This window comes from Gastrolobium bilobum, unplaced genomic scaffold, assembly GCF_033153095.1.
Source record: "Gastrolobium bilobum isolate Gb01-03AN ecotype WA unplaced genomic scaffold, APGP_CSIRO_Gbil_v1 utg5190, whole genome shotgun sequence".
Lineage (NCBI taxonomy): Eukaryota > Viridiplantae > Streptophyta > Magnoliopsida > Fabales > Fabaceae > Gastrolobium > Gastrolobium bilobum.
Genome location: NW_026897720.1, coordinates 222816 through 244749, shown reverse-complemented (window position 1 = coordinate 244749; position 21934 = coordinate 222816). Strand labels below are relative to the sequence as shown.

The 21934-nt window shown below is 34.2% G+C and overlaps 1 protein-coding gene across 2 annotated transcripts; it reads right to left on the bottom strand.

Moving 5' to 3' along the window:
- Positions 1–1706: 1706 nt before the first annotated feature.
- On the bottom strand, positions 1707–11333 carry LOC133309559 (protein SHORT ROOT IN SALT MEDIUM 1). Of its 2 annotated transcripts, none has more exons than XM_061510340.1 (21): positions 11224–11333; positions 11033–11135; positions 10637–10837; positions 9795–10082; positions 9538–9641; positions 8581–9261; positions 8424–8469; positions 7407–7499; positions 7270–7325; positions 6671–6788; positions 5775–5986; positions 5630–5693; positions 5025–5198; positions 4868–4898; positions 3476–4755; positions 3321–3395; positions 3129–3203; positions 2490–3041; positions 2336–2377; positions 2195–2257; positions 1707–2060 (listed from the first exon to the last, which is right to left on the bottom strand). In XM_061510340.1, exons 2-21 carry the CDS (start codon positions 11099–11101, stop codon positions 1971–1973), a joined length of 4314 nt encoding a protein of 1437 aa, XP_061366324.1. In that variant the 5' UTR covers positions 11102–11135; positions 11224–11333; the 3' UTR covers positions 1707–1970. The 2 variants fall into 2 exon arrangements, with proteins under 2 accessions (XP_061366324.1, XP_061366325.1); XM_061510341.1 differs by having other exon boundaries at positions 9795–10075; positions 10639–10837.
- Between the last annotated feature and the right edge of the window lie 10601 nt (positions 11334–21934).

Genomic DNA, 21934 nt, shown 5'->3' with positions numbered 1-21934 from the left:
ATATAAAAATTTATTTTAGTCTTAAAAAAAGATATATTTATAATTAGTTTTGAATTATTTTAAAAAAATTATTTTTAAAAATTTTGTAAGCTTACGAAATGAGAGAGCATGAGAATAAAATCATTTAAAAATCGGTGTTCATAATACCGCTTATTAAAAATAATGTCGATTCCTAATAGTTGTAATTATGAGATAATTAGAAAAGGTTTAAACTCAAAATCCGATTAGCCTTATTATGACTTCGGATACCAATTGATATCTATTAAAAAAAATAAGACCAATTCGGGGAGAATAAATCAAACGATATAATTGCTAGTTTAATTTGGCTGGGTTTGATTCTTTATAATGAACCAAGCCATACCTATCGTAATTATCACCATTCATTAAAAAGCTAGGAGAGTAGATTTTAACAATTTTATAGTTTGTTATACATGTGTATATATTTTATTACAATCTCTACCAATAATTTTCTAATTAACGATCATAACTCCACGCATTTTCCACTAAATTGTTTTCTTTTTTTAAAATTAGTTAATTAAATAAAAATTTATAAAAATTTAAACCTAACATTTTTTTCATGTTAAACGAACAGATCAAAGCATGAGCTCCGGACAAGCCATAACGTATCCTAACTCATGCGTACACCTAACACTCTTTTTTCCTTCAAGATTCTGGTTTTTCATCCACCTTAAAGTACCATAGGAATTATTATAAAAACAAAAAAAGTACCATAGGAATCCAACTCATACGTACACCACCTAACACTCTTTTTTCCTTCAAGATTCTGGTTTTTCATCCACCTTACAGTACCATAGGAATCGGGACACCATAGTGTAAAATCATAATTGTGAGAATAACTTCAAACGCGTCAAAGTAGGTTTTTGTGATAAGTGCATAAACTAGAGGAGAATATTCTTACTACCGGAAAAATTTATTATCAACCCACTATCTATCTAATCACCATTGAATCAGAAAAAAAAATGCTAAAAAATTTCCGAAAAGAGAGAAAATGTTGATCCAATGATGATTAAATAGATAGTAGGTTGGTAGTGAAATTTTTTGGTAATAAGAATATCCCCTCCCAAAAAACTAATCCAACAAAGTATTTTATTACAAAATACATCGAGAAGTACATCTCCGTGAACGAAAATGAATACTACTAAATTACTAATTGCAAAAAAAATTATTTTTATTATGGTAACATACTAATTGTAAATTTAATTGGAGACTACTAAGAACAATCAAGTGTATAAACCTAGACGTTCTTGCACTGTATAAGTTTTGTTGTTCCTATTTTTATTATATAAAAGCACATCCATCTCAGAAAAAAGAGCAACCATCTCCCTGGGAGTATTTATTGAGTTAACTACGTGAACAAAAATTAATTAAATTGCTTCGGATTGATTTAGATAATTAAGTCATTTTTTACAATTTTTTAATCTAATAGTTAAAACCCCAACCGAATCACTTAATCGACTTTTTTAAACATTTAAAGTTATGCATTATTTTATTCCTCACCTATTTTATTCAGACCCAACCTCAGCTCAGCTCTCTTCTCTCTATTTTTTCCGAAGTGATATAAATATAGGAAGAAATATGAACATTCGTATATTTGGACAAACAAACAAAAAGTTGAAAACTCATTTAAGCCATCAACTAAAAACACGATCAGGTAACTTGGTCTACATACATATTAGAAAAGCATGACTTTCTCATTGCACACACTGCATAGGAAAAAATGTTCCAGCGTAATTTGGTTCTTTATCAATATCGTAAATAAAAACCAAGAAAAGTTCTCCCCACCCTTACTACAACAAACGAAAGACCACCTGCCCTTTCAACAATCAAACAAAACAAAACTAACAAAAGAGAAACAACACCTGTCCGATTCAAATTAAAAAAGCAACTTCATTCAGCTAGACATGGAACTCAAGTGTTTCATACACCACAAAAATAGAAACTAGGAAGCATCATATTTCGTTCATTCGCACCAGCTTATTATAAAGTATTCGATCGTCCCTCCCGGTGTTGCTCTCCAACAATGCACTTTGTACAAGTTCCTGCTTTTTATAGAGAATATTAGAATGCGGTTCATAGATAAAACCAAGATAGAATCCGGTAGGCGATTAATATGCTAAAAAACAAAAATAAATGTGCAGGCAATAACATAAACAAACTTCAGAGCTTTTCTCACCTTGACATCTCTGTGAGAAAGGAACATCCCCAAACTGTGGATAATTAATCTCATATCTTCAACCTGGAAAGAAACAAATATTTTTCACCATTCCTGAGGATATCATATAAAAAAAGTTAGGTGAAAGACCAAGGTGCTTACCCTGATATACCCAACACGATTCCGGTCAAAAAATCGGAAAGCCTGTCAAAGATAAGAAATCATAGCATTATTTCATTGAGAAAGAAATGTAGACAGATGATGTTGATGATCAAATAGCAGCAATATAAACATGCGTTACAAAGTATACAAGTACCTGCAATAATTCTCTGTCCACGGTAACCTCCTTGACAGCATGGGTTTCTTTCTTACTTCTATCAACTTTTCCTTCCTTTACTTCATCGATAAGAGCATCAGCCTTGGATTCTTTGACCTCCTCTTTAACCTTCATCTCCCCTTTAGAAGTTCCATCCTCTGCTTTTTCATTGCTAGTAATATTTTCAGATTCATTATTTGCATTGGCCTCTTGCTCAGCATTTTTACCATTGGATGAGTCATGTTGGGGACTATCATTTCCCATTTCCTCATATTCTTCAGGATCCTCCTCTGGATCTTCTTCCTCATCTGTTCCATCTTCCATCTTCACATCATCCTCCTTATCACAAGAGTTATCTTTCTCAGCAACAGTTTTTTCATCATCTGCTTGGGTTGGATTTGATGTGTCCATATCTGTGGACTCCCTCTTCACAGAAGAATCATCTCCCTTTGGACGCTTTATAGGCAATTTGTTTACATTATCCTTCTCATGCCCGTCTTCCCGCTGCCTCTTTCGCTGAGTTCTTTTGACCACAAATTTTATGCGCAGATTCTGGGCAAAAAATAAAAACAACTTGTAGTTAGGCTGCCTTTGAAGAATCAAATCAGACACAAACTGACAAACAGATCCTTAACAAACCTGAAGAAAGGTCAAAATTCTACAACCCATTTGAAACTGAAGCATTTCATAGAAAGATTCAGCAAACAGTGAAAGCTGCAAAACCAACAAACCAGAAACAACAAACGTCCATTTGGAATCAGAAACAGTCCCTTGTGTAATTGACACAAAAAACTGTTGCAATGAAAGGTAAATAAAATCATATAAACAGACCTCAAGTGTCGATTCTTCAACATCTTTGTCAGTATAATCCAACAATGAATCCAACGACAGTGACAACGAACGTAGCTGTACCAAAAATGACAAATTAGAATGAATGTAATTAAGGTAGTAAATGTAGCAAATTGAGTATACTTTAGTTACCATACTTTAGAATCCCTAGTCCATTTCGTTTGAAGAATAAAACCCGGGTGTCGAGGAGGTTCATCAGACTTTCTCTTCTCTTTCACTTCTTTACTAGATTTTCTTTTAGGCTCATCTTTTCCATCTCTCTCTTTTCTTACTTTCTCATCTTTTGACTTATCCCCATCTTTGAGCTTCCCCTTGACATTGCGGATGTCTTTGTCAGAGGCTTTCTGCTTGTCTGTCTTGGATCCACTTTTTTCACCAGTTCCTTTTTCATCCTTGTCAGACTTTGTTTCTGTTTTAAGAGAATCAGCTTCATTGCCTTGCTTCTCAGAGGTAGGTGCCTTTGATTTCTTTTTAGGAACTACCTTCCCAGTTTTCTTCACCTCTGACATCACTATGGTATCCACATTAGCAGTCTGCAAATCAGTGCTGTGTGTATCATCTTGTGCATGAACTGCCACAACATTCCCTTCAACCATTTTGTCAGATTTTGTTTCAGTTTTATTGGAATCAGCCGCATCATGTTGCTTCCCAGATGTAGGTGTTTTTAACTTTCTCTTTGGCACTACCTTCCCAGGTTTCTTCACCTCGGTCACTACCGTATCTACATCAGCAGCCTGCTTGCCAGTGCTCTGGGTGCAATCTTGTGCTTCAACTGCAATGACATTCCTTTCACCAATTTTAGGGTCAGAAATTACAGATTTAGATGCCTCACCAACCACCTTCTTCTTAGGTACCCGCTTGATAACTTTCCTCTTTTTAATTGTTTTCACAGTAGCATCACTCGCAACTGCATTCACCATTGCATCTGGCTTGTCTTGAGGTTTATTTTCAGAACTATTTATTTCTTTATCTTTCCCATTTTCCCCATCAGTTTTCCCAATAGAAACATCCTCTACAACCAAGTTTTTTACAGAAGTTTGAACCTCACTAGGATCCACAGAAGATTTGTCTTCCTGATCAGGAACATTTGATGTTGCCATTTTCTCTGCAACATCCTTCTCGCCTGATTTTTCCGTTTGTTTGTTGGCAGTATCATTTGCCCTAATAGCAACTTTCGGTTTCACAACCTTCTTTATAATCTTCTTTTTGACAGACTTCACAGGGGCAGTTTCCCCTTGCTTTTGCTCCGCATTCTTTCCATCTTCACCAATGCCAAAGCCATCATTTTTAGCAATTTTATTGTTGATCGCTCCAGTTTTTTCTTCAGTTTCTTCCTTAACAGTATTACTATCTTTCTCCTTTTTCTTAACATCTGATTGTCCAGAAGCAACAGAATCCTTCTTCTTATCTGATTTATCTAAATTATAATTGAAAAAGAAAATTAATCAAAACCATATATGCATATAATTGGGGTGAGAAGCAAAAATACGATGCTACATGCAGGACAGTGAAGGGAGCAGTCCATTCACCTTTGGGTACTTCCTTGTTATCTTTAGATTTCTGAAACATTACCAAAAAAAATAAAAAATAATTAATAAAGAAAATATGGCAAACAATATGCCTTATTTAAATTCAATCCAACTAAAAAAATCATAAACATAGCAACCTCAACCAATAAAAACAGACCTCTTTTTTCAAAGAAAATTGATGTTCTCTTTCAGCAACAGCTTTCTTGTGGGCAAGCCATTGATCACGCCATTCATCCAATGAAGGGAGGCAGTCAGACAAATTGGGAACGTAAAGAACAGTGATTTCCTTGTGGCTAAAGAAACCATCTTTGCCAACTCTATCATAATGTATCTGAAAAACTTACGCAGCTTTTAATAACTAGAATATTCTAAAAGCAAATACATTAGAAAGCATAAAGAACAGTGATTTCCTTGTGGCTAAATGAGATATTCTAAAAGCAACAAAAAGATATAACCATAATCTTAGATAAAGGATATATTATTAAAAAGAAAGAAGCATTAAAGCTGAGAATTAGAAAGCACATTAAACCAAAAGAATGTCAATAGCACATTACTCTTCAGACATAAAGATATGATAAAAACAAACTATAAAAGTAAATGTGACTTATCTTCATGTAATTATAAAGAAGCATGCATATGCGTAAAATGAACACTTCAGATGACAGTTCAAAAATAATTCCCAGCGTTGTTTAAACAAAAAGAAACCGGTAAAACAATTAAGTTAGCTGAAATATTAAGTAGTAAAAAAAGGTAAACTGGTACCTCGAGAAAACGATTCCAGTGTTGACAATTCTGCAAATCAACTTGAATAACATCCTTGGAATGTCTGTAACAAAGGGAACATGTCAGTAGTCAATCAGTGGAAAACATAACATGTAACACTAATAATCATAACATATACATAAACCTGAGGGCACTTTTGATCAAAGAGTTGTCATCAATAGATGGATCACCCCCATCAGCAGGTTCCCATGGACCACCAACTGCCATGAAAGAATGGTCCTTCTTAAGGACCGCAAACCTCAGGAAATTGCAAATATGAGGAATGCGATCATCAAAACTTTTATCCGATGACAGCTCCTCCAATGCAGTCCTACTAAGTCCACTCATCAAAATTATCTAAACAGAGAAAAAATAAATTATCAAACAGTGCAAACACCAATTAATATTGATTCGGAAAGATTAATCTCCAATATAAAAATTAAAAGACAAACACAACTTACAGACTACCTATAAATTATGCAATCCAACTTGGTTATAATGTACGCAAGTTATATAGCTAAGTGAACATCAATAGGGATGTTTCAATTTCAAAACATAAGCTCACAAGTGTGTCAACAGCATGGGTTAATAAAAAATAAAAACTTTGGGGCAAGATTATTAAATCCATTTAAGTGCAATTAGAACATATATATGTTTAAACAAAATATCCTATAGACATCATCTCATTATCCTAACTTCTCTCTAAATTATAGTATTCATTGCCCAACTTTACATGCATTAAATGGTCAGGACACAAGAAGGTTACAGAGACTGGGCACTACAAGAAGGCAACCCCAACTTATAATCCAACATCTTTAAAGAAATTGTGCAGAGCTGAAATTGATCACCTTTCCCAAATTCTAAGCAGAACTTTAGATCTTCTTAGTTGGCAACAAAAAACAATATTCAGGATGCAAAAACCTATTATTGATATTAAACAACTGCTCTAAAATGAAGTACACAAATAATGAAAAGTAATTATATGGCCGGAAAATACCAAAGCGACAATAAATAGATGACAAACTTTGATATTGAACTTACTTTAGCATTCCAAACTGTACTTCCTTTTTCTGAACTTAGAGGTTGTCCCATCGAAAGCTTGCTGGATGAATCTCTAGGCTCAATGGCACTTTCTTCTTCAACAAAATCATGCTCAAAACTGCTCAAAATCATGTTTAATTTACTTCTTATTTCTCAAATGCTACAAGTCATGACAACCATAAGGCAGGGAAAGCAGAATCGGCTACTGACAAACTTTAAAAGGGAAAAAAAAGTTTAACAAAAATCAATTTAAATCTAGAGCATTTTGCAACTGTCAGGAAAACAAATTCCTTTTTTAAGACCTAATATCACGCAAATTATGTAGGCATTCAAATTATTCTTGAAAGACATCCTACCAAAATATTTGTTCTCTCCAAATCATCAACACCAATTAAATATTACCAAGAAAATTTCAAGATAGTTAAACTACATAAAAAGAGAAACAAATAAAAGTATCAAACGCATAATTTCTCAAACTTACGTGAATAAGGTAGAAAAACAGAGAAAATAAAAAGTCTCAGAAATAATACACCTTTAGAAGCATCAGATACTATTTTGGAATCATATGATTTATCAGACACAGATGAAAAGAGAGGAACCTGATAGGAGTATGGATAGATAGTTTAAGGTTTTCCTTTGGCCACTTCACAACAGCCTAAAGAATTTATGTAAAATAATGTCAAATCAATATCAAGCTCTCAGTATCAAAGAAGCAAATTATATAGTATGAATATACCTTGGAGAATTCAGGAGAAACAAAAAGTCTGGGGTATCGTTTATCTATTAAGAGGTAATCCCTCTCGATATCCACCAAACAGGATGGGTAAACCTGTTCATGCAGTTTTACAAATATTAAATTCAATTGATTTGATTTGGGAAATCATGAAATAATACATCATACACAAACAGCATGAAACCATAAATCAGGTCTCATTTACAAGAAATCGATTCACATTCATTCCTAGAGCTTTAGACTGAGTGTAGCATCAATAGGAATAGGGATATTCTTGAGAACCTATATACTTTTTTCTTCTAGGTTTGAGTTGTCTACTAAGACATCCCAAAATCAAAACCAAAGCTGACAATATAAGGAACAAAAAGGAAGCAAGGAACAGACAGAAAGAAGAACTGAGAAGAAAGCTTGGAAATCTGGAGGAAAGAAACAAGAAAAGATAATAATTATGACCCAAAAGAAAATCAGTACTCTGAGGGTGAACAACAAGTACTACAAAGACAAAAGGAAAAGAAGACAACTGAAATGTCTCATCATCATTGAATCTAATCATGTGACCAAGTTGAGACCAGAGTGAATTGCACAGTAAACTTACAGTCCAAGATAAAAGGAAAGCAAGAAAAGTATAAAGTGTAAAGGACAACGAAAGAGACCAAAGAAATGTGGAGGAAAGGAACAGAAAAAATAGTAATTATGACCCAAAAGAAAATCAGTTCTCTGAGGATGCACAGCAAGGACTACAAAGAAAAAAAGTTACAGAAGACAACTGAAATGTCCCATCATCATTGAACCAAATCATGTGACCAAGTTGAGACCAGAGTGAATTACACAGTAAACTGACAGTCCAAGATAAAGAAAACTGAAAAAAGTATAAAGAGTAAAAACTGTTAGCTTTTACAGGAAATACAAAGTCTATCAAGCCATCATCCACAGATCTCCAAAGGAAAAACAGCAGCACAACTAGCTCCTGGTGAGGAATATTCTCATAATGTGGAGCAACTAAGTCTTATTTCCTTTTACCTTGCAGATATAATCTCTCCGTTTTTCTTTAACAGGTGAATGTTTCCTTCAGCATAACAGAACATTTAGTTAGTGACAAAAGGCTGCAAGATATACAAGCAGCTAGATATTTAGAACCAGAGCAGGACGGAGAAATAGAAAAATCATTAAGATCCACCTATGTAAAGCACCATGATGTGGGGAGTCCCGTCGTGAAGATCTCCCCTCCTTTGTCAAAGAAGACCCACGGGGATCCTTTGAAGTACCACGGGGATCCTTGGACGATCTCACTGGAGTTCGTTCATGCCGAGTTTCAAGTGCACGTTTGCGCTCTCGTTCCCGCTCCTTCTCCCGCCGCTCCAAAATGCGCTCCCTTTCGCGTTCCTTCTCTCGTTCGCGTTCCCGTTCACGCAATCGTTCCCGTTCTTTCTCCCTTTCTCTGTCCCTCTCTCTCTCTCGCAAGCGCTCCCGGCGACGCTCTTCTTCTCTTAGCTCAAATTCTCGCAGATAGCTAGCCCGGTCATCCTTGTGATCATTATGCCCACTATGTGGCAGCACATTTCCTGGGTAATCCAACTCCGTAGCATTTCCATGAAGCCCTTTTCCAGTAGCATAGTCCCTGCCCGGAGGCAGGCTCACTCCATAACCAGGATTTGAAGCATTCTGGGAATACAGTAGATCATCCACATTTCTCCTTGGAGCTGCTCCTAATATTGATGGTGCATGTTGTCCACTATATGAAGGAGCACTTAACATTGATGAAGCATGGGGATCAGAATCCATCCTTCCTCCGTAAGACATAAGATCTTGGGTGGGGTGACGACTAGCAGCAGCTCTTGCTGCAAGATAATCAGCTTGTCTGCCACAAACGTTTTGCTACTTAGTGTAGGGAGAAATATTATTACCATTTAACATAGAGAGGCAATGCCATCAGCTTCTGCCCAGTTTCATCAGGAATTCAAAAGACAACCTAACTGCTTTTGTGTGTATAACCAACAGAATGGACAGATGTACTATATTCATTAATAGCAAAAAATATTATTTTTAAGTGACCAAAAGTAGATTTGGATTGATATTAGCAGCATTGAACAAACATATAATGCACATTATTCCAAAATAAAATAAAATAAAATACCTAGCACCCCCATCAAGTGAGGCAGCTTGTAGAGACTGAGATTTCAGCAATTGCTCTTGTCGAAGCAAAGCTGCCTGATCAATGCGATCATATATTTCTGCTTGCTGAACAAAAACAAATGCAATATGATTACAATCTACCAAAAAAATAAAAAAATAAAGCAGGAAGGAGTGGTAACTTCTTTCTAATGTTTTGTAAATATATACTCGGAGAAACAAAGGAATCAACTACAAACTTTTCTAGGAGTAAGCATGCACCTGATGCTGATGACCATATCCAACAGGATCAGTAGCATATCGTCCAGTTGGATCGCTTGGCAAGTCCCTACCAAGGTAACCACTCTGCCGTTGCCGCCTATCTATTCCAGAATAATCCAAGCCACCCTTGTCACCATATAACTGATCAGATTTGTGACCATATCCATGGCTTGAGGATGAGACATAGTCTCCAGAAGCAAATTTAGGTGAATCCGAAACACCTAAAGAATAACCTCCACGACCATCTAAAGTTGATGATGCAGCTCCCTTAGTACTCAAGGAAGGAACCTATATAAAGGAAAAAATTCATTGATTCTCCACATAAAGCACTATAAAGAGAAAATAAATATATAAAATGAGAAGGCTTTCATATGGAGCATCAAGGACAAGAAGACAGCTTAAAAGAAAAATTTGAAAATGAAGTTAAAACATAAACAGAGTTAGTGTTAACTGTTAAGTAAAGCAGTGCTTACACTTTTCAACATAATTGTAGTTACCTCTCCCTGGATTCAATACCTTGAAAGGGAAATTAATAGTGCATTAATCATATTCCCTAACAATGGAACAAGTTTTCCTTGTGTTGACATTAGTTTTATAATCCTTCCACAATAATTGAAAACCTAAATCCCTATACGTACGACAGATGCTTCACATAACCGATGGTTCAGTTGTAAGTTCTCCACCATTTCTCACGATACACGATAAACACGAGGCTAATCCATGAACACAAGAACTTAAACCCAATCAATTTGACTGTAAAATACTAGCAAATTTCTTGTTTATCAATAAGACCTTTTAATATTTTGGATAAAACGTTCACCAAGAACACATAACACACTGACCTGCTGTGCACTGCTCAAAGCAGCTGACCCATAAACAGAACTATACTGCCCCCCATACTGTGGAGCAGTGGAAGTATGAGCCCTATACCCACCAACATCAACTTCCTGTGAACCACCTAATATTGTCGAATGCCTAGAAGCAACGGAATGCTGGCCCACATCATGTCCTCCAACGGAACCCCCAGAATAATTAGCACCCAACTGCAACAACAAAAATCCAAATGAACACCTCAATATACCAATCTATGAAATCCCATGCTCAAAAATCACACGTGTATTTGTGAAACACATAAAAAAAATCTCATTTTCTTGGGAGAAAATGCAAATAGTGGAATATAAGAGATTGAAAAGCCATCGAAAAAGCCTTGGAAATCCTTCGAGAAAGGAAACACTTACGTTCTGGCCATACGCTGATTGACCCGCATATGATTGGCCGTAAGCGCCGCTCCCCCTCGAAGAATACATGTTCCTCCTTCACATGTAAAGAAAGCGACCAATCCTGAAACCAAGAACAATCGAACGATTCATTTACCATAAGAAGAACAACAACAACAAAATTAGGGGAAAAAATTTCATTTTCCACACACCGATTGAAGAGAAGGGAACTGAAATTCGCAGACTCGTTCGAAAGTGTGAAACCCTAGAAAGAGTCAAGAAGAGTGATGAAAGGAAACAGTGTGTGTTATCTCAATTCCCAAGGCGAGTATCAACACTTACGTATAGCGAGAAGGTTAACGGGTTTTCCTTCATGCTTTCGAGAGGTTAATGGGTTACTGGGCCCTATCGTGGATGCACCTTGGCCCAAACATAGACACAGGGCTTATGAAATATGAACCGGCCCAAATATGATTTTGACTTTTTTCTTTTCTTAAGCTGAAAAAAAAAGAATCACTTAATACCCAAATCACTATGTTACAAAGTGCTTGGAAAATCCAGTGGGTTATCTGCTCAAATTCTAAATTTATTTGAAGTTTTTCGATAACAGTATATATCATTTATCGGAGAATGGAGAAAATATTCTCCCTCCTACTGATTTAAAAAAAAAACTGTTTAATTTTTTTTAAAAAATATGGTGGGTCCCATCATATTTTTCTGAATTACGTGAGAGTAGAGGTGGCAAAGTGGGTGGCCTGCTCCGCCCGATCCCGTCATCAACTTGTCAAAAAATAAGAGAGTCTGTCCCGCTCCGCCATCATCAACCCTCCAAAAGACGAGCCTGCACGCCTCGTCCCGCTTTTGAAAGTGGGCTGAAAAACTCGACACGCTCTGCCCTGCCCCGTTGGCGGGTTGGGCAAGTTGACCTGACAGACCGAGCCTATTTTACATTGACCAGCCTGTGTCTGTCAAAAAATGAGCCCGTCCTGCTCCGTTTTTGAGATGAGTTAAAAAAATTAGCCCACCTCACCCCGTTTAGCAGATGAGTTGGTCTGCCGAGCCGGTCTGTTTTGCCAGACTCAAAACCCAACATTTATATACTCTTTTTTTATGGTAATCCACATTTATATACTTTTATTATCACTTATCTTAATTTTGTTTAGCATTTCATGAATAATTATTAAATGGAAAAAGCTGCAATTATTTTTTAACTTAAGTATTAAGAATAATACATAATTATAATATTTAAATTAAAGAGAAAAAAATAACTTTAATATTTTAACTATTTACTACCTTTAGTATAAAAAAATAATTACATAAATTCTTGCAACATGACAAAAAAAAAGAGCGGTATTAAATATTATTTGATCTAATGTAAAAGTTAAAACTCGTATACTTTTCTTATTTATTATTATCTGTTCCATGTTGTCTCTTGAGTGGAATCAAGTATAAAGGTATACAAAACTTTTCAATAAGGCATAAATATGTTAAAAATATCTTTACGAAAGAAGCAAAACAAGTAATTGTGGATAAGAATTATATTTGGGATACGTAAGCAAAATAGTATACAACATTAATAAAAAGAAAATAATATACAACATAAAATCATACATACGACACATTTTTAACAAGATTAAATAACATCACTTTGCAATTTGCTTTGTGATGGCCAATGTACATTAAGAGTTTGTTTGTTTGGCCTTTTTAAAAAATAATTTTTATGTCTGGCTTATTTTAGAAGCATTTTTATAAAAGTTTTATTTAGATTTTTTTTTAAATATTTAATTTTTTTAGAAGTTAAAATTTTTAGCTTTTAAAAAAGTAGGTTATTATTTTTTTTTTGTAACTTATATTTTTTTTAAAGCAATGTTCAAATAAACTTTTATAAGCACTTTTTTTTCTTTAAAAAAATAGCTTTTGAAAAGAAAAGAAAATCATTCAAGCAGGCCCTAAATATACCAAATAATAGCATGTCAAAGATACAATTTATGTGAATGGCATCACATAATATTAATGCTTACACTAACTCATTTGACAAAAATTTATCTCAGGTGCACCACGACTAGCCTCGATGCACCTCGGTTGACTACTGGTGTACCACGTCTAGCCCCGATGCACCTTCAGGGCCTGGTGCACCTCGGCTAGCGCGGGTAGCCCCGGGTGCACCACGACTAGTCCCGGGTGCACCTTGAGGGCTTGGGTGCACCTTGACAGGCCCCGAATGTGCCACGGTTAATCCAAGATGCACCACGACTAGTCCCGATGCAACTTGATGGCCTGGGTGCATCTCAACAGGCCCTGGGTGCACCACGGCTAGCCTCGATGCACCTTGAGGACTTGGATGCACCACGGCAAGCTCCGAATGTTGTGAGCTCTTTTGTTTTACATAATATATAGTTGGGGAATATAAATATCATTGTCTCAATCTAATCCTGTATATATATTATCAGAATCCTTTTAATAAAACTATTCAACTTTATTTTTTTGTGATTTTAAAATTCAAGTTATGAATTCAACTTTAAATGTCCTAATTTTTCGGGCATATCTATCTTATTTATTTCTTATTAAATTCAAATTTTTAATTTTGTCATAATGACCTTTGTTTAAGTTCTTATTTTCAAAATTATAACTCAAGTTTACGAGGAAGGAAAGCAAAAAATGTAAATAGGGATATAAAAATATTCAGAATAAAATAGCACTGCTACAAATCAATTGTGAATATGAACTACTTTTTTTTTATAAACAAAACTTGTTGCCTCGGATGAAAAATATAAAGGGATTTAAGAGAGATTTTACCCTTTCTTTTTCTTTATACGAGTTTTCTAATTTTAATTGAACTCGTGAATATGAGTATTTTATTTTCAATTAAATTCTTTGATATTGTGAACTCTTATATTTTTGTTAATTTATAATTTAAGCTCATGAGTATGTCAATTTCAGTTAAATTCAAACACAACTACTTATATACATTTCTTGTTAATAAAATAAAGTTTTTAATTTTATTATCATTAATTATGTTTAATTTATTATTTTTTTCACGAAGGTAGCTCAAGCATATGACAACCTCAAATTTTTTAATTGAGCTACTACTTTTACATATTATTTGAGTATATTGTAAGCTTTAGCTTAGCTTTCGTGTATTTTAGTCATTGATGTATCTTGACAATTATATTTCTGGTTGTATAGAATGCATTCTCCTTTATGTTTGTAATTAGTTAGTTTCCCTTTTCTGTTTGTAGTTGGTTAGTCTGTTAGAATATTTGTCTTAGATCTGAGTCGGTCTTAAGCTCTATAAATAGAGTCTTCTTGTATCACTTTTGTTAGAATATTTTCACACATCAAGAGAATGGGTTTTTCATCTTATCTCTCTCCTTAAACTCTGATATGGTATCAGAGCTCTCATCTTGAGGGCCTATCCATTTCCTCATCCATCAATGGCTTTCGCTACATCTTCTTTAATCGAAAATCATAGTAACAACAATCAGAGAGGTGTTGATTGAAGTTTTCAAAGTGGAACAATGGAGAACAAAACACCAACGCTCTTCAACTATCAGATCTCAGTTAAACTTACTGAAGATAACTACTTCTTTGGAATCAAATTGTTGAACCTATCACCATGTCACATCAGCTTCACAAGTTTTTAATAATCATAAAATTCTGCTGAAGTTCTTGATAGAAGAAGATTATAATAGTGATTATGTAAATCCTGCATTTTTGTAATAGCTTATGCAAGATCAAATGTTGTTAACTTGGTTGCTTTTAACTCTCTATGAATCGGTGGTGAATGAGATCTCAGGAGTTAAACACTTGCATGAGGCTTGGGACCAAATTCACAAGATGTTTCATGGAAAAATGAAATCTCAAGTGATACAACTCAGGTTTGAGTTTCGTTTAATCAAGAAAGGTACAAAATCAATCTCTAAATACCTTTCTCGAATAAAAACCTATGTAATTCATTGAAAGTAATTCAAAGTCCTATCTCCGAAGAAGATCACATTGAGTATATTCTTGAAGGTTTGCCTTCAGAGTATTATTCCTTTGTTCTAAATATACATAGTCATGAAAAGGCATGTAGTCTAGCTGATCTCGCTATAGATCTTATGGCTTACGAGTTATGAATAACTGTTATTGAAGCAGAGTGAAAGTTTGATAATTGATAGTCTTTGTAAACGTTGCTCAGACATAAAAACATACTGAACAAAATACTCTGTTTGCCTTTGTTTCTTCAAACGACGAACAAAGCATGAACCAGACTTTTGATTCTCATATTCCAGGTCTTTCCAATAATGCAAACAGAGGTCATGATAGATCTGGAGCATGTCTTAATAACGGAAGAAGTTGTGGAACACATGCATATATGTATATCCAATTGTGCTATAAGTTTGGACACGATGTTCATTCTTGTTGGTATAGATTTGATGAGAATTTTGTTCCAACACTACCACATCCCATAGAAAATGCACATAATGCAATGACTCGATTTTTTAAAGCTCATCAACAACAACAACAACCTCAATAGAATAAGCGGGCAAATCAGTTTGTACGCCAACCAGTGGAGGAACCTATTCCACAAGCAATGGTTGCAGCACAACAACCTGGACTTTTTCCCACATCTGCTACTCCACCTGTTTTAGAATGGTACCTTGATTCTGGAGTAAGTCACCATGTCATACGAAATCCAATGAACCTGTTACAAAGTTCACAATTGTCTGGAATATATCAAGTTCTTATCGGAAATGGTCAAGGTTTGCCCATTCGTGCTATTAGTTGTTCAAAAAATTTTGTCAACTGTAGATACCAAAATTGAATTGTCACTCAAAAATATTCTTCATGTTCCTTCAATTATGAAGAATTTATCACGTATCAGTGCATTTGCTCGTGATAATGATATATTTTTTGAATTACACCCACTAAATGTTTTTGTCAAATCATAGAGGTCTTATAAAGTTCTTCTAGAATGAACACTCGGCAAAGATGGACTTTATTGTTTCTTAAGAATTGTTTTTCCTCAAGCATCCACTCAACATCTTCCTTCCTCTTTGGTGTCAATTTGTAATATAGTTCAGTCAACTAGTTCTTATATAGGCTCTACAAGTCTGACAAAAAAAGAGAGGCAACAAGACATAAATAATGAATTTAGATCTCACAGACATTAGGTTCCCAAGTATAAACTTATACTCAATTAATTAATTAAAACTGCAGCAACTCATAATGAACTTTGGATCCAAATTTGACCATCTTCTTGTCCGAGATAAGAATGGGGTTAATCGGACACTTGTAGCAAGAGTTATGCTCAAAATACCTCAGCAGTGTAAATCTGGATTTAATACGAAATTTAAAATAAACCCAATTAAAAACCCAAAATCTAATTTAACAAATACCATTATTTACACATTAAATAATCCAAAAAATACTAATCAAGAGTAACCAATAAGTGTAATAAATATCAATTATCAACAAGCTTGAATATGGGTCTCAATAGTGTGTTTTTATTAGTTATTCTTCAAGTCATAAGAGATACATTTGTCAAAATAATGATGGCAGGACCTTTGTCTTAAAAAATATGGTATTTAATGAGTCTTTGTTCTCTTATGCATCATCTCGGAATTCAGGTCCTAGTTCTTTCACAAATTCACTTTCACGACCTTCTTCTGTCCCTCTTGTAACATCAAGCATGACACATCAATCCACCAATTATACAAACATATTTTTTGCCATAAATTCTACACAAAATACTACAGTCTTACCTACACTTAATTCGATTAATATTGATCATTTATCCTATAGTAGTAATCAATATAGTCCTTTGTCTTCTGCTTAGCCAGCAAACTCTCACCTGTCTAGCCCTATAAGTTCTTATCTTGAACAATAGGACCGAAGCTCCCCAAACTAATTGGGTTGGAGTTCTTCTTCCTTTTCTCCTTATTCCTCTTCTTTTGGGTTTGTACCTTCTTCTTATGTTAATTTACAGTCACCCACTCATTCAATTCAAACTCGGTCAAAAACCTTGGCTAGATCATTAGCTCTTCTTGCTCATGTTGAACCTTCTTCTATAAAACAAGCCTTAGCCAGCCCTCCATGGCTTAAAAAATGCAATCAGAATTCAATGCTTTGTTGACTAATAATACTTGGACTTTTGTTGATTTGCTTCCTAACAGGAAAGCCATAGGTTGCAAATGGGTATTCAGAATTAAAGAAAATCCAGATGGAAGAATTAACAAGTACAAAGCAAGGTTGGTTGTCAAAGGATTTCACCAACAAGCTGGCTTTGACTATAATGAGATATTTAGTCCTGTTATTTGGCCAATTACAGTCAGAATAACGCTTATGTTGGATAAGTGGCTTCAATACTCAAGAGGGGGGATGAATTGAGTTTTACAAAATCTTTTCGCAAAGTGTCTCCTTTGATATTTTAAAGATTATTTCTCCAATAAAGTGATTTAATAATGAAAAGTCTAAGTGTGAGAGCAAGTGTAGTGATCAATAAAGCAAGCAAGCAAATAGATAAACACAAACTAAAATGCAATTTTAATATTAAAGTAAAGAGTTTAAGGTTAGAGAAATTGCAAACTAGATGTATCCTGGTTCGGTCACCACCACCATGACCTAAGTCCAGACTGAAGCCGCTCGATCAAATCTTTTCACTAACTATCAAGCTTGAGGGTGCTTGACAACCCACTACAACCTTTCAAGACTTAGGGCTCTTGATGCCTTACAATTTTTCAGTCCAATTTCTTTTAGAAATTTGGTGACCTCTCTAGTGTATAGGGTTTACTCCCTTAACTATTCAAGAAATCAAATGGAGGTGTTTAACAATGACTAAGTACTCTCAAAGTATAAATAATACAAGTTGAAGAACTATGGGTGTCGACACTCTCACAAGAATAAAGCTCAAAGATGATTTATGATCAAGATGATTGAAAATAAGCAAATGATGTGACTTAAAGCAAGAATTATGATCAAGAAGAGTTGTCCAATCAATGGAATAGTGGTCACTACTTATAGAGGGCCCCCATGACCCTTTGCACACTCATTTTCGCAAAACTAGCCCTTTATAGCCGTTATTTTCGTCCTCTGGTGCAATAGGAATCGATTCCCAATGAGTGGGAATCGATTCCCAACCTTTCAAATGAGTGGGAATCGATTCCTTGCAGGAATCGATTCCCAACCTTTTAGAAAGGTTGGAAATACATTTAAAATTATTTTAAAACCTTTTCAAACATGTTTTTATAAATGCGTAATGCTATAAGTCCTTTGTGTAATCAAATGATAATTTAATGCATGTATTTTAACAAAAATGCGTTTGAGCTTATTCATGCAAGAAGTCAGTTACCCTCATAATTAATTCTAAGTCCTAAAGTATATTACTTGAGAATTCTTGGACTTAGATTCTTCTCTTGAAGCTTGAATCTTAAAGGACTTCATGAGCGTTAGTTGTTTGTTTCTTTTTTATTGTTGCTACTTGAAGCCTTCCTTCCATGCTTTGTTTGTTATCATTAAAATCCTAGAGTCTTTATGTTCTGCATTGGTTCCACAGTTACACTGACCTTAACTAATGGCTAGGTTCTAAGGCAGTTGGATGTAAACAATGCATTTCTTAATGGATATTTGGAGGGAGATGTTTTCATGGTTCAACCTCATGGTTTTGAGCATGCCAATAAAAGTCTTGTTTGTAAGTTAAATAAAGTTATTTATAACCTTAAGCTGGCTCCTAGAGCTTGGTTTGACAAACTGAAACATTCATTGATTTATTTTGGATTCAAGCCTAGCTATTGTGATGCATCACTATTCATCCTTAAGACTGCCTCCAGAAGTATATACATACATGTGTATGTTGATGATATAATAGTTACAGGGACTAATCATTCATTTATTAATTAGATAATTTTTCAGTTTGCCTTGAAAGATTTGGGAGAATTAGATTACTTTCTTGGTGTTGAAGTCAAGAAACATGTTTCTAGTGGTTTGACCTTATGTCAATCCAAACATATCAGGGATTGTGGCAAATAAGGTGTTGAATTACTATATATATATATATGTGTGTGTGTGTGGGAGCATGATATTCTTACACCGGTGTAAGAGTTAGAAGTCTTACACTCAATCTTGATCATTGATCCATTTGTATCAAATAGCTCACATTACTAAAAAATTTCAGCCCTTAGATATAAGTGCGAGATTAACAGACAAGATTAAGAGTGTAATTTATACTGGTGTAAAATGATATTGTCCCATGTATGTGTATAGTCAAAGATTTAAATGTATATTTTTCACACACAAGAAAAAAGAAGATTTAAATGTAACTTTAAAAAAGAAAACATGAATATCAACTAATATAGACTTCATTCTCATATTTTTCTCAGATTTTAAGATAGCCTCAATAATGCATAAATAAAATTTGGTAAGGAGTTGCCCATGCAAATATCATTTTCATTCTTAAAAGGGAAAATAAAGAATATTCTATGAAAATTCAATGAACATGAGAGGGTTAAGACAAAATCCGCGCATGCTAAGCAGGAGCAGCTGAACCTTCAAACTTGAAAAGATCCGATCAACGTGAAGATTCATTGGATATTCTTTCAAGACGAATGCCATTGGCCAGTTCCTGATTAGTATGAATTTAAAAGACATATTCTCAAGTATCTACTACTTAATTATATCTTCTGTACGTATTTTATTTAATATAAAAAATTATATATTTATATAACTCTTATTTTTATAATTATTTTCTTTCAATTTTTTTTTGCCCTTTTGAAAAAGAGAGTACGGACTCCGCACCTAAAATATGCTGCTTAGCCTAAGAGTTTCATTATTCTTAAATTTGTGTCAAATCCGAATAAAAAGACATTATCGAGTACGACAAATTATGTAAATATTGTTTCATAGCAGAAACAAAAACTTGTTTTCATAAATAACAATTGGAAAAAGTGTATGTCAGATGTAAAATTATGTCATTTTAAGATAGAGAAAAAGGTAGATAAAGAAGTAGAGATAGTTGACAAAAAAATTAAGGTATGGATCCTACTTCTTTGTGAGAGTAAAAGGATATAAGTTGTGTCATTTAAAAGGATAAACATTTTTTTCATAATAATTATATTTTATATTTCATTGAAATAAATTTTGACTCAGGAATTAAAAACATTCATTGAAAAATAAGAAGTGGAAAAGCATGAAATTACTTTTAACAATAATTTCTCGAGAAATATTTGTTTCTAATGTTGGATTAACGTGAAAATATTAGAAGTATTTTTTTAAAAACATAAAATAGATTTCTCCATTAGATTCCAAATAAGACAAAAGCTCATTAACATTTCCACGTGTTAGGCTTTTACTTGTTTTCAAACACATTGGTTCATAATAATCTAGGTAACTAATAGAAGCCTAGAGAAGAAAAAAGAGAATATACTATGACTATCATATAGTATTTTCCCTTATAAAAAGTGGAGATAATATATCAAAATACGATATGCTCTATGGTTAGGTGCAGATAATGACTTGTCCAGTTAATAACCACAATACAAGTACCAACGTTTTTGTTTCTGGCTATTTGATTCCTTTTTTTAAAGATTGTGCTTATCCTTTTAGTTCCAAGTCCTAACCAACCCTTTTGGGAAAGGCCACGCGTCACTTTGGTAAGTGGCACTGAAAGCTACCTTTGTTGACTGCTTCATCAGGAATTTTTGACTAATGTTACCGTGATTATATACACAGAAAATCTGTTATTTTTTTAAAAAAAGTTTAAACTAACAATTATTCTGTATATTTGTTTAGTTTAACTAAAATATAAAATTTTAAATTATTACATATATATATGTAATTCAAGTAAAATATAAAAAGTAGATATTAAAAATATACTTGAAAGCAGTATAAATTAAGAAATTTAACCATTCTCTAAACATTTTCATATAAACAAATATTTTTTCTATATCATTATTTTTCAAAGAAAGAATAATACTAATTTTATTGAAAAAGTATTTATCATTTTAAATAACATAATTTTGTATCATTTTAAATAAAATAATGTTGTTTTTGATGCGAATTTGATAATTTTTTACATTTAAAATTAAGAAGAAAGAAAAAGTAGAGGAGAGAGAAAGTAAAAATTACCAATTATGCACTAAAATGATGTTATTTCATCTAAAATGATATAAAGTTAGGGAAATATAAGAATCATGTTGCAGGAATGACACTGTTCATTCTTGCAACAAGGATCCAACAACGTATCTTGAGAATACGGCGCCGTATCCTGATTTTGGTTTGACTTTTTTTTAAGCGTGAGACCCACACTTGATTTGTGTGTGCAGGAAAATGGTCTTGTCATGTGACATGACAAAAAGCGAACCCATAAAGTTATATCATTTAAAATGACAAATATACTTTCTTAATTTTACGGGGAAGGATATTCTAACAACCAAGTTGTGTTACTACCATGTTACTACCATGTTACTACCAATCAATTTCACCGTTAGATCGCTTATGTTGATCCAACGGTGTAACATCCCGGGCGCTGACGAGGGCAGTGAGTGATCGCCGGTACGAAAGGGCATGGACAAGGAGCGGCTCCTGGCAGGTTTCCAGCGACGGGAGAACATGAATGAATCGAATCAACACCCGAAAGAGAGAGATTCCAGAGACTGTACTGGTATGAGACGGTACAGTTGGGAATAACTTATAAGAATTAATTGGTACTACCTATACTAACAAGATGCATCTACTTTTCTGTAGCCCAGAACGGAAGAACTCCATAGTTAAGCTTGTTTGACTTGGGGCAATTCTGGGATGGGTGACCTCCTGGGAAGTTTTTCCGGAAATTGTGCGAGTGATGACAAAGTTCGCTGAAAAGTCTCGTTTTAGTGTGTGGGGACAGTCGGTGATCCTTGCAAGTTGCCAAGCGTTACAAACGGTTATATTTATTTCCATCTTTAT

Excerpts from the sequence above, each read along its gene's own strand:
- LOC133309559 (XM_061510340.1), bottom strand. The coding sequence starts at position 11,101 with ATGTATTCTTCGAGGGGGAGCGGCGCTTACGGCCAATCATATGCGGGT. Across the intron at positions 8,470-8,580 it reads CATCATGGTGCTTTACATAG|GAAACATTCACCTGTTAAAG; the intron begins GTGGATCTTAAT and ends GTTATGCTGAAG. Across the intron at positions 3,042-3,128 it reads GAATTTTGACCTTTCTTCAG|AATCTGCGCATAAAATTTGT; the intron begins GTTTGTTAAGGA and ends TTTTTTGCCCAG.